Source organism: Aplidium turbinatum, chromosome 11 (genome assembly GCF_918807975.1).
Source record: "Aplidium turbinatum chromosome 11, kaAplTurb1.1, whole genome shotgun sequence".
Taxonomy (NCBI): domain Eukaryota; kingdom Metazoa; phylum Chordata; class Ascidiacea; order Aplousobranchia; family Polyclinidae; genus Aplidium; species Aplidium turbinatum.
This window is the reverse complement of record NC_137482.1, coordinates 25,823,697-25,837,061: the sequence shown is the minus strand read 5'-3', so window position 1 is coordinate 25,837,061 and position 13,365 is coordinate 25,823,697. Positions and strand designations below refer to the sequence as shown.

Genomic DNA, 13,365 nt, shown 5'->3' with positions numbered 1-13,365 from the left:
TTGTCCCGATAATAACATGCTTAGCTGGGTAGCCCACGTCGACTTCTCCAATTTGGCTATTGTAGCATATCTTTCAAATCTTAACAAATAACTATCCAACTCATCTTTTTCTTCAACAAACGATGGCAAATCTGGACGTCTAACTTGCGCCAAAATAACATCTCGAGCATTATCATTAGTAGAATTAGATCGCTCACCAATGTCCAGCTTTTGTCTTTCTAATTCAAGTTTTAACTTTTCCAATTCATATTGCGCTCTTCTTTCTTCTGCTTCGCGCTGCGCTTGTTTCTCTTCAGCTTCTCGTTGAGCTTGTTTTTCTTCAGCTTCAGCTTCGCGCTGCGCTTGTTTCTCTTCAGCTTCTCGTTGAGCTTGTTTTTCTTCAGCTTCAGCTTCGCGCTGCGCTTGTTTCTCTTCAGCTTCGCGCTGCGCCCGCTTCTCCTCTGCTTCAGCTTCAAATTGTGCTCGCTTTTCTTCAGCTTCAAGTTCTGCTTTCCTTATTTCACGAGCAGCTCTTCTATCTTCTCTTTCGTCAGCTTCTCGCTGAGCTTTTTGGTCCATTATCTTGTGATACTCTTCCATCACAAACTGAGACTTTTCATTACCAGTCAGCCCCATTCGTTCAGCCATGCTCCCTAAGTCTTCAATCATCTCATGTTTGACAGTATCCGCCATCTTGACATTAATTTATTATTCTTTCAATAAATCTTTGGTATTCTTCGGTTTTTCGGTTAAATCTTTTCGGTTAAATCCCGGACGAGCCCCCAGAATGTCACGATTTCTTTCTATCTCTTACCAGGAAAAAGACTTGGAAAGGTTCAATGACGTAGTTTAATGGGTCAAACCGAAAAGCAGTCAATTAAATTCACGGATAGTTCTACTGGTGAAATGATATATAAAAACGCTTGAAGGACTCCAACGAATGGTTCACCACTTCCAACAATTAATCAAAGTAATAGTAAACAGCAATAGATTCCAATGCTTGCGACTATTGATCGAGTTTAACGTGATCCACTCACAGCTTCTCATACGATTCTAATTTCAATCAGAAATTATATTAGCATCAACTTTGCTTTACAGTACTCGTATTCAATACTTCCACTCTCGATCAACAATAATCTTTGCGTCTATTAACAACTGCTACTACTACAATAATGAACTCTCATCACCAACTCATCATAATACAACTCCCATAATAATAATCTCAGAATCTCAGAATAAACATTACACAAACTACACCACTATTTATAGTTGGCTGTTCAGTCCAATAACTTCGAGAAGGTTACATCATAAAGAACCATCGTTCGGTCACGTAGCATTTAAATGTAAACAACAGAAGTCTATAGAAGGTCACGTAGGGAAAATGATTCCAGAAAACACGTTACATAATACAGATTTCGTCATCAGAGGTTACTTCAGGTCATAACCGACAATAACACAACGCACCAGAATTCCACAATGAAAATAACACGCTCGTTGAAGATACAAAGCAAGCCATCGCGAAGCATTGCACCTTGATTGTGCACTATCGTTGCCATTATTATTGAAATTGACCAATTTTTACTCTTTTTAGTGCAGTAAAATGTCAAATATAATTATTTTCTGACAGCTATAAACTTTCAAACATAGAGATATTTTTACACTAAATTCATAAATTGGTTCAGATTTCCTTTAAAATAAAAAAAATTCCTGTTATGATAATAATCGTAATAGGACATAGTGGAGATTGGTAGCGTTGAGTTTTTCCATGCTGGCTTGAACTCCCTGTCTTGGCTTCTCAGGCGTTATATGTGGGTCAGCTGCTATCTCTGTGCAGCAAGGTTACCAGATGTAAATTTGGCAAGGAGCCAACTGCACGTTCAAAAAGGGCCAAAAAAGAGCCAACTTTTTAAACAAGGGGCCAATTTCGTTTATGGCAACAATATAGAAGGGCTTCTTCTAGAAATGGGATTACCACAGTATGATGCAGACGAATGGAGACTTTTCATTGATAGCTCCAAACGAAGTTTGAAGTGTGTTCTACTTCACAATGGTAACGTGTACGGTTCTATTCCGATAGGACATTCGGTGACAATGAAAGAAGAGTATCAGAACATCAAAACCGTTCTTGAAAAGTTAAAGTACCATGAGCATGGTTGGCTCATCTGTGTAGATTTAAAAATGGTGAACTTTTTGCTGGGGCAACAAAGTGGCTACACCAAATACCCATGTTTCCTATGCTACTGGGACAGCAGGGCCAAGGATCAGCACTGGAACAAAGAAGAGTGGGCTCCAAGGCTCACCTTGACACCTGGAAATAAAAATATCATACGTGATCAGTTAGTTGATATCAAAAAGATCCTCTTGCCTCCTCTTCACATCAAATTTGGTCTCATGAAACAATATGTAAAAGCTTTGGATCATGAAGGAGAGTGCTTTAAGTATATATGTTATGCTTTTCCTGGTCTCAGTGAAGAGAAAAAAAGAGCTGGGATTTTCAATGGACCACAAATCAGGCAATTGTTAAAGGATGAAAATTTTGTAAAATCAATGTTGCCATTCGAGGCTAGAGCTTGGAATGCTTTCGGTGCTGTTGTGAGAAATTTTTTGGGAAACAGAAAAGCAGAAAATTATAAAGATCTTTCAAGAGAGCTACTGCTTAGTTTTGAAGATTTGGGATGCAGGATGAGCATCAAAGTTCACTATTTGAAGAGCCATGCGGATGAGTTTCCAGAAAACCTTGAGAAAGTTAGTGAAGAACAGGGTGAACGTTTCCACCAGGATATTAAAATTATGGAGGAACGTTATCAAGATCGGTGGGATTGTCATGATGGCCGACTATTGTTGTAGTTTTAAAAGATAAATTCCAGATGCTGCTCATAAAAGAAAGTCCCTCAAAAGAGCCTTTTTAAGCTTATAAGTGAAGAGTTCATATTTATGAAAGCTCTTTTTTTGACTGTTTCTGAACTCGCCCTGCCCAAGTCCCTTTGAGTCAATCTTTATTTTGGCACTTTGCTATTTCTGTGTGTGTCTTCAGAATTTCTGCACTCCATTGGAATGTCTATGTGCATATTGTGTGAACTGTAGGCTATAATTCAGAAAATACCTTGTCACTGTCCTATCGACATGTTCGTCAGCATAATGTAGCGTTTGATGTTATTATGGTTGCTCTTTTGCATGCCTATTTTTTATTCCAAGGCATGAAATTTTAATAAAGACAACGCAAATTTGTGTGAAATATAATATAGAATGCTTGTTTGTTAATCAAAACTAGATTATTGCAGGTAAAACAGTGTTTATTGCATCAGAATTCCTTGTTTTGACAACAGAGGGAGGGCAAAAATTGATTTTTTTCAAAAATTAGGGATATTTCATATCTCAAAAACGTGATGTGATCAACAGCAGAGTAGTTGGCTAATATTCAATCGTCAGTAGTGGGCGAAACAAGATTATTATCTCAGAAATTGCAACAACTGGATTATTACGTCAGAATAGCAACATGCATTGCAACAAAAAATCAGTATCTGTGTAGTTTTAATAAAATATCAATAGTTCAATTCAATTTTTTTTTTCTTTGTCGGAAAACAACAGCAATGATAAAGTTACAAATAGTGAACGGGAATAAAACCAACAAAAGGAAAAGGTGGCAAAACTACAAAAGTTTAAAACGTGCATGCGATGCAAATTTAAAGGTTACGTACACGAAAGTAAATTAAGCACGGCCACCAAACCTAACAGTTTAAAGTAGATGAATTAGTTGGAAGAACCAGTTGGCTCCACATACCTAAAGCAACTGGAGGTGTGCCAGTTGATGAAACCATGCGGGAACGACTGAACCTTACAACCAATATAAAAAAGAAAAATCAACAACACGAGCATTTAAGAATAAACAATGAACATACGGCATATTATTGCATATTAAACATATTACATATTATTTACATATTAAACATATTAAACGTATTACATATACAAAATACTATGTACAGTGCATCGTTTTAAGTAAAATGGAGTGTTCGCAGCAACGACAGTGGTGTGATGTTGAATAGGAATTGATAACTGATGGGTACAGGAATTAGAGAGAATAAAGAAAAATAAAAAATAGAATAGAGAATAGAGAGGGAATAGAGAGAAGAAAAGAGAGAGAAGAATAGAGAATACAGAGAAGAATAGAGAGAGAATAGAGAGAAGAAAAACTACGTTAAAAGAAAATTTTGACCTAACCATGAATCAGCCTGAAACTTAGTTTATGGACGTTTTATAAACTTTGAACAACACCTAGTAGTACGAATAAAATCTTCCCATGTAAACTAGTCAAAAATTTTGGGGAAATTGATGCAGTTCAAAGGTGTTTCTTTTTTAAATAAAAAGCATAAAACTAATTGCAATTTTTTCGACTTTTTTAATATTGTAAATACCCTCGGCCTTGAGTGTGACTTTGCAATTCTACGCAAACTACGACAACGATTAATAGGCCTAATAGCACCAGTCAATAACTTATTACAGTTCTTAGGCCAGCGATCGAGTAGTTACAAGCAACAGTAGCAATAATACTATAACTGCCTTTAACCGAGTTGCTTATAGTAAAATTTGTTTTTTACTATATTGTTGATCAAAAACTTCATTTTTTCAAGTGCACAAAAAGTGATCTTGAAAGTGATCTTGATCTTCAAGATCACCCAAACAGGTGATCTTGCCCATCTCTGGGTGCAAGAGTAACGACTTTGCGCACCACAACTCTGGCACTTGTCCATTCCACCGCACAGTAGGCTACTGTGCCCCAGTGTGATGTCGCAGTCCTCATATTCACCTGCTCGACAAACCTACTAACGACGTCTTGTATTGTATATTGCATCGGAATGCCTGAAACCTACACCTATTGAGATGATGATGCCATGATGACGCCATAATTGATGATGCCTGAAGCCTACACCTGGAAAGAGGAGTGGAAATACAACATCTCTAAACTCTACTCCTTTGTCCCAGATCCTGCACCGATGTCACCAGGAAAGGATTTCTGTCTACTTGCCGGTATTCACTGGATTCGCCTCCGCACAAACACTGGACATATCAGATTTATACCGCACAAAGAAAGCCTACATGCATCTACAGCATGCAATTGAAATGGAGACGAATAAACTGCAGACCATATAATCTACGACTGAGAAACAAACAGGCGGAACCACAGGCGTGGAATGCATGACAAAGTTCTATTTTTCATGAGTCAAAGATTCTTCATCAGGTCACCCTCTGCACAAGACATCGAGGATTGCATTGACGTAAAACATGTTGACACTGTTATTCTAGGTCTTACTCCTTCCCATGACATCGTATGGTACCGTGGCCTTACTTGTAAGTTGCTTTGCCTATTTCCAGACCGACACATGGTCCATATGATCACAAAGGTTGTTACCTTGTTAGAAACAAAATCTTTGCCTTTACCACCGGCAACTCATGGCGAAGCAGACTGAGACCCCGCGGAAAAATGTGTCACACAGAGGTTGGTCCTGGCTCCACTTATTTTTAATATCTTCACTCACGATCTGCCAACCAAGGTCTCTAAATGGTCACAGCGGTAAACCATAATCTCTTCGTGGGAAAATTGTAACGTAAGATTCCCAAATCCGTTCGTCTGCATGCAATGACCCAAAAATAAACACACTTTCGAAACGTCTATTCAAACAGTGTATTCCAGTAAAATTAGCCCGAGGCTATCGAAAATAGGTGTAACGCCTACACCTCTAAAAAAACTGTCACTACAATACAGATTAATTGGATAAAAGACGGAACTTTTGTCCAGCTAGCAAGCACTAAGCCAACAGTTAAATGAGCGGCCAACTTTCAAGCAATCATTTTACGAATGACCAGAATAGATATCAATATCTCAAATTCACGTATGCAGTACTGTGACGCAATAATGAAAAACAATTATGAAGTCATTCAACAGGTGTTCGAGCTAGTGAACCAATGCATTCATGTTTAAACAGGCCCAAACAGGTCCAAACAGATTTAAACAGGTCTGACACAAGTCTTATTAACGCTGGTGCAATTTTGGCTCATGTTTTAGGAATTTCCATGACGTAATATTCAGTAGACTTGAACGGTTTTTATATGACGTTTGATTTGTACAGAGATTGGCCGTAACACTAAACAATTCACATATGCGGACGACCTGGTAATTCTCCACTTCACAAATTCGTGGAAAAACTTTGAAAACACCACGGCACTAAACCAGGACATAAAAACCTCTCAGCCAGAACCCCCTTCCCTAATACACTGCCATCAACAGCGCCCTGCGCACAGTCACCGAATGCCTGCGTCCCACATTATTGGATATTATAATTATTAAAGCTTTAGTAGAGAGTTAAAGATAAGGAGGGTACTAAAGATAGGGATCAGCAACCTACGTTCTTCAGGTGTTAGAACATCATTGAGAAAAATATCTAATAGCCAAAAAGTAAATTCTTTGAATTAAAATAGATTAAGCAACACTCTTATCGTATTGTATCATTTGCCAACAACAGATGTTTGCTGGACACTCCTCCTTTCCTTTGAACTATATTTAGACTACGTGCCAAAATGGTTTTAGGTCAGAGCTTCATAAAAAAATTGCGTCTCATAAAATCTTTTTTTTTATTGATTTGGTAGATTCCACAACCAGTAGCAGATTTAGGGATCATCAGAGTTTTTATTCAAATAAAATCTAAAATTCTATTTGAATACGAACCTTCTGATGATCCCCTATTAGGGTGAAATAGGCTGTAAAGGTTTCAGAAAGTAATAACTATATTTCATGTAATTTGCTCTGCTTGGCTTTTTTGCTTGACATTGAGCACTTTTTGTAATATTATTTATTGTCAGAGGATAATAATATCTGCAAGCGTTTTATTAGCGCAATTGAGTTTAGTTGCGAAATCATTACACGACGACCTTGAGAAATTGAAACCACGCACCAGAGCGTCGCGACCCTTAGTTTGAGAACCTCTGACTTGGGTTGTTTAACAGAAACGCCAAAACATTTAAGGTTTCAATGTTGCTACTAATGGTAGCAGTAGTAGTACAGCTTGTTTATTAGTCTTCTACTTGTGCGACAGCTAAACAGCTTAATTATATTTAGTCCAATATTAATTATTTTGTCTTGGAGCCCATACTGATATTCATTTGGTGTATTTTTGTCATTGCCACAAAAGGATTTCAGTACTTATTATTGACATAGTCATGCCTAGTCTTGTACAGCATCACTCGTCTTTCAGAGAAGTTTTAAATATCCTTCCGCGGTGTCCTCACCTTACCATGTAATAGGCTAATATAGCTTTGTTGGAAAGATAATTCTTTAATACCATAGAAAGATGAGTAATAACAACTTGACAGAATTGATTTTTATGATTCAAAAGCAATACATAAAACTAACAAAATAACATATTAAAATTTGATCGCGTTATGTTCCACCACCTTCCAATCATCTCGCGAACGCTCAATGCGTTTTCCTTCCGACACTGTTAGGGCCTGCTGCGTTTTATTTCCATTGTTAGATCACTGAAAATTTTTATTTCAAGCATTTCGCGTTCGCATCAATTCCCATTGTTCTCGTCTTTTTACGAAGTTTGTGCTCCCCAGATTTATGACACTCAAAGTGGACGATGACGACACAAAGACTCAACCATCTCGCGACACCGAGAGCGCGCGGAGGAGACGCCAAAACGTTCCGCCGGATATTATCAACGCCCACGTGTTTGTTTATCTAGGAGGTGCAGAAAACTCCCCCATGTTCAACGGTTGCATTAAGTTCCCATATTTAACCAGGTAAGCATGTGGGAGGAAGTTTCATAAATATCCAAACATGAACCATCATAAACTTACGTAAGCAATCAAAGCAACATTTTTATTGTTAATAATATTTATTTGCATCAGACAAAGCTGTCCATATCCAAAACATAACAACAACGAAATAACAACGAAATAATACACAAACTGCAAATGCACAAAATCTCACTAAATAGGCGATCAACTGTTACAAGTTTACAAGTGTTACAAGTTTACAAGTTTACAGGCAATGGTACGGTAGTGTTACAAGTTAGAAGAACTGAAAGTATTCAGAACGATAACAACAATCAGATGACATGACAGCCATCAAAACTAGATAACGGCATACATAGAATTATTATAATGAAGACTGTAATTTGATATACGATGGCAATCGGACCTCATCAGGGAGGCAACAATTGAGTTAGACTAGGGCTACTATACGTCCTCTTTTAAGAGGATTTGTCCTCTTTTTTCAAGAATAATGAATTATCCTCCGAGGACACTAAAAAGTGCTCAAATGTCCTCTCTTTTGACAGTTTGGGTTTTCATGCTTATATTTTCAATGGGATTATATTGCTTGATGACGTTTCAGCGACGGCTTGTAGGCTATTTGTATTTTAAACATTTTGTATACCAACGAAACATGCTGATTTATAAATTCTACAAGAAATTGGCGCATTTTATGGAGCTGTTGTTGAACGTTTATTACTTGGTTCACTGTAAGATAATAAACGACATTTCAAAGGCTATGCTCACACTTTCACAAAAAAACTATTCTTTTACCTTCATACGTTTTATGTTTATGTTGATACAACGCTTGCAGACGTTGTTGATTACCAACTCAGTTTGGTTCGTTTGTTACTCGAAACAAATCGAAACGAATGTCTAAAAGTGCAATGTGTATAACATCTAACCTACAGCAAAAGAAATCGTGGCATGGATAGGCTTAGGCTACAGCTTTTCAAGAAAGGAACAGCTTTTTAGTTCACACCGTTTTTAGCATCTTAGCGGTAAAGTGCACTTTGTGCAGCCTACTGTTTTAGTCATATTTCTTGTAAATAATTTATCAATTTTGTTGAGGCTGACCAATGACCATTCCTTGTTGAAAAAAGTTAAGGCTTGACCTGGAGGTCGTGCCTGATTTGTCACATTTTGCAGATTTTTGCGATCATGGCTGTCTGAGTGAAACTGTCTAAAAATTAGGTCTTTTTTTTTCACTTTTTGCTGACTCTTAAAATATAGTCATTTGTTGTCTTTAGGAAGCACTAGAAATGAAAAAAAATAAGTTAAACGTTCAGTCAATCTGTTTTCCTATTTTTTTTTTTGGTAATTTTTGCTGCGTAGACCTATAACCTACTGTAATGATCTAAAAACATGTAAAAGATTCTTCAGGAGTAAAATTCTACTTGCTGGCGAAACGTGTCCTCTTTTTAGGCGATGAAAATATGGTAGGCCTAAGTTAGACGATACTTCGCATCTTCCAACAAAAGAAAAAACATATTTCCGAAGTAATGCATCAAATGTTATAATGTTGCACAAGACTTGATGTTCACGTACGCTATAGTGTTTAGGCAAATTGTGTATAATTCTAAATGCATTATTGAAGGCAACACGCAGGCGATTAATGACACGTTGATGATAATTTTCCCACAGATGACATGCATACATTGGAGTACAATATGAACGGAATAGAACATTTTTAATATCACTGGAGCACTTGTAAAATTTTGATTTTAATTTGTTGGCAGAACATGTTAAAACAACAAAAAATTGCAATCTGGTATCACTGCTTTTCTGGATATTTCAGGTTTATATATAATTTTTAGAATTTCAGAAAACTTTGAGATAACAATTTGACGACCCAAATGAGGTTGCAAGGACTGCCGATATACAGGAGACAAATAGTCAACTGTTTGCTTTTGGAGAAATGTTTTATAGAAGTGTGTAATAATAATAATAACATTTATATAGCTCCACATCCACAGTGCAAACTATGCTCCTTGGCGCTGTGGTGATAACACTGGTCTACAAATTTCAACTTCTTTTTTCAGGTTTGGGTTTTGACAACTGATTTTGGCTAACTTTGGGGCGCTGAATCCGAAAATGAACTCAGATTTTCTCTATCACATCAAGTTTTCTTTCTATCGTTGCCATTATTTTATGAAATTGACCAATTTTTACCCTTTTTAGTGCAGTAAAATGTCAAATATAATTATTTTCTGACAGCTATAAACGTTCAAACATAGAGATATTTTTACACTAAATTCATAAATTGGTTCAGATTTCCTCTAAAAGAAAAAAGTTCCTGTTATGATAATCGTAATAGGACATAGTGGAGATTGGTAGCGTTGAGTTTTTCCATGCTGGCTTGAACTCCCTGTCTTGGCTTCTCAGGCGTTATCTGTGGGTCAGCTGCTATCTCTATGCACTTGTGCAGATGGAATATCGTAGGAAGACAGCTGGTGGGAGTAGATTTGACTTAGTAATAAATTCTTGCTTAGTAAGGAAGATTTATTTAGAAGTTTCATAAAGCACATGTAGCCTACATTGTACAGACCAACATCAGAGTTCAAGCTGAAAAGTGGTTTGTAGAAGGAAAAGGTATTTCATACTTTATAAGTTTGAGTTCAAGTCGGTTAGAGTTTTTGGTATAGTGGTGTTTTTGTGGAAAAACTTGCTCTTAGAAAACTACTAACAAAGAAAGTTTTTTTTTTTTTTTTTTTTTTTATAGGTCGCGCACCGCTCAGAGTTCAAGATGGATACCACTACATCTTGCAGGTTTACAAATTGTCCATATGGAATGGATTTGTTTCCTGTCTCATCATTAGTGCGTCCGCTCCGGGAGCCGTCCACACACCCAAACACTCAGCAGGCACACCATACTTACATGGAAGATACCTACCAGGGAGGCGAGGGACTCACTACGACCGAAGGGACCCACCGCGGTAGATGGTAATCTGTGGATGTAAATGTTTGGTTAGTGGCTGCCTCAAGCTGATCTGCCTGTCTCAACTTTCCTCTTGCTGATCTTGGAGCAGTCTAGGAGATGGCGGGTCAAGCTCAAGAACTAGCGCGTTTTGGTAGAGAGTTAATTTTAATTTTATTTGTAATTGTTTGTGTGTGTGTATCTTCTTGTTGCCCGCTTCAAGAAGGGCACCTGTTTGTAGAAAACGGGCCACTGCAGTCTGACACCTCATTTGGCGGAGATGCCAGAGAGGAGCGGCCAGAGAGAGGGTAGCTTTCGCTGACCCCAGAGTCGTCTTGGAATGGGCCGCTGCAATCCTGTCATCCCAGAGCGAGTGGGACAACGGAGAGGGACGGTTAAAGATCTCCCGCTGCAGTCACTCTTCCGGCATCAGGCCGTTGTAGATGAGTGAGAGGGACGGGTTAAAGGTGGGTTGTTACGCCCTTGGCTGTCTAATCTTCTTCAAAGATGATCTACGACCGTACTGTGCTAGTGAGATCCACCGCTGCAATCAGTCATCCCTACCACCAAGGACGACTGAGAGGGCGGTTGAAGAGTGGATCTCGACTGGTTCTTCTTTCTTCTGACCGTAGGAGGAGGTTTGGAAGGAGTAGAAATGTCAGATGACAAAGGAATGTTATGCTTTTGTGTTATGTCTTTCGTTTTTGTCATGATGACCCACAGGGCTTGAATGGTGGACCGTTTTGTGTCCTGTATATATGTGTCGCTTATGTCCAGAGATATCTTCTTTTGGATGATGGTGTGCTTGGCGACATTCATCATGGTCAAAAGAATCGGGTTGTTCTTCTGTCCGTCAGGGATTTGGTTGTAGAGGATCATGTCCTTTGTTATCTCCATGTCTTCTTTGGTTAGGCCAAGATATTGTTGTTTCAGGCGCTCCCATATTCCTAGCGCAAAAGAGCATTTGGTGAGGACGTGAGCAACATTGTCTTCTGGTTTTCTGCAGAATTTGCAATTTGTTATTCTGTCGGAATGTATTGATCTATTAAAGTCTCCCCATTTGTATCCTCCATGTGCAATCCGAATGGACATGGAGGATAGGTGAGGTGGAAGGAGGAGTTTGATTCCTTTGTTTTTCAAGAGGATCTCATTCCAAGGAATCTTCTTTCTGTTTTGATCAATCTTGTCAATCTTCTTTTCATTTTGCGTTTTCAGATTGACATAGATGTTTTTGTAGGAAGTATTTTCCCAGTCGTGTTTCAAGCTTTTGAGTTTGCAAAAGGACTTGAAGATGTCCGCATACATTTCGTTTGGAATCGGGGCATGCGGAATGCTGTTGGAGAACAGATGAGGATTGATGTGTCTCATTCTGTAACTCAAATTGAACATGGCCCATTCGTGCCAGATTTCGGTGGCGTCTTCTAGTGGGAAGAGGTGCCGAATTCTGTCTATGCGACTAGTTTGGAATTTTGATTGGATGTCCACCATGTTGATGCCTCCATTTTTGACAGGAGGAAATGTCTTGCTTCTCTGGAGTTGTTCAAATGGCGAAGGATGCCAGAGGAAGTCGAAGAGGATTTTGTTTAGTTCTTTGATGTGTTGTTTCGTTGGCATCAGGACTCTACTCAGATGCAGAGTGACGGGTACCAAGAGAGTGTTGATGATGTGGATCTTTCCATAGAGGGAGAGTCTTCGTGGTTTGTGGATGTTGGCGATCGTTTGAGTTTTCTTGATGGCGGTCTGCCAGTTCATCTTGTCAAGTTGTGTTTTGTTTGTGCCTAGCCAGATGCCCAGGATCTTGACGTTGTTCAAGATCGCAGCTTCTGGAAAGAGTTGCTGAGCTCTTTGGGCCATAATCGTTTTTCCACCAATTTGTTTGTCGTATCCAGGCTTTCACCCGGTGGTTGAAGATTTAGATTAAGTGGACGGGAAGGCAAGGAAGCCAATCTTCATGTCCACCTTAAGACATGCCGTTAAGTGTCCTGCCACAGACACAGCCGCATGCTCTTGAGCGGTGTCGAACCGGTGCCCTCTCGATTGCCGTTCCAGCGTTCTCTTTTTTTTTTTTTTTTTTTTTCGCGCAACGCTCAGAGTTCAAGATGGATACCACTACATCTTGCAGGTTTACAAATTGTCCATATGGAATGGATTTGTTTCCTGTCTCATCATTAGTGCGTCCGCTCCGGGAGCCGTCCACACACCCAAACACTCAGCAGGCACACCATACTTACATGGAAGATACCTACCAGGGAGGCGAGGGATTCACTACGACCGAAGGGACCCACCGCGGTAGATGGTAATCTGTGGATGTAAATGTTTGGTTAGTGGCTGCCTCAAGCTGATCTGCCTGTCTCTACTTTCCTCTTGCTGATCTTGGAGCAGTCTAGGAGATGGCGGGTCAAGCTCAAGAACTAGCGCATTTTGGTAGAGAGTTAATTTTAATTTTATTTGAAATTGTTTGTGTGTGTGTATCTTCTTGTTGCCCGCTTCAAGAAGGGCACCTGTTTGTAGAAAACGGGCCACTGCAGTCTGACACCTCATTTGGCGGAGATGCCAGAGAGGAGCGGCCAGAGAGAGTGTAGCTTTCGCTGACCCCAGAGTCGTCTTGGAATGGGCCGCTGCAGTCCTGTCATCCCAGAGCGAGTGGGACAACGGAG

At 39.1% G+C, this 13,365-nt stretch overlaps 1 protein-coding gene across 1 annotated transcript in view; it reads left to right on the top strand.

Annotated features, from left to right (window-relative positions):
- The window catches only part of LOC145780005 (laminin subunit alpha-5-like), a 156,137-nt gene that overhangs the window by 116,004 nt on the left and 26,768 nt on the right, over positions 1-13,365 (top strand). The window contains exon 61 of the mRNA XM_082591702.1: positions 7,594-7,779. Within this exon, the coding sequence (XP_082447828.1) occupies positions 7,594-7,779 (186 nt within the window). The remainder of the gene's footprint in view (positions 1-7,593; positions 7,780-13,365) is intronic.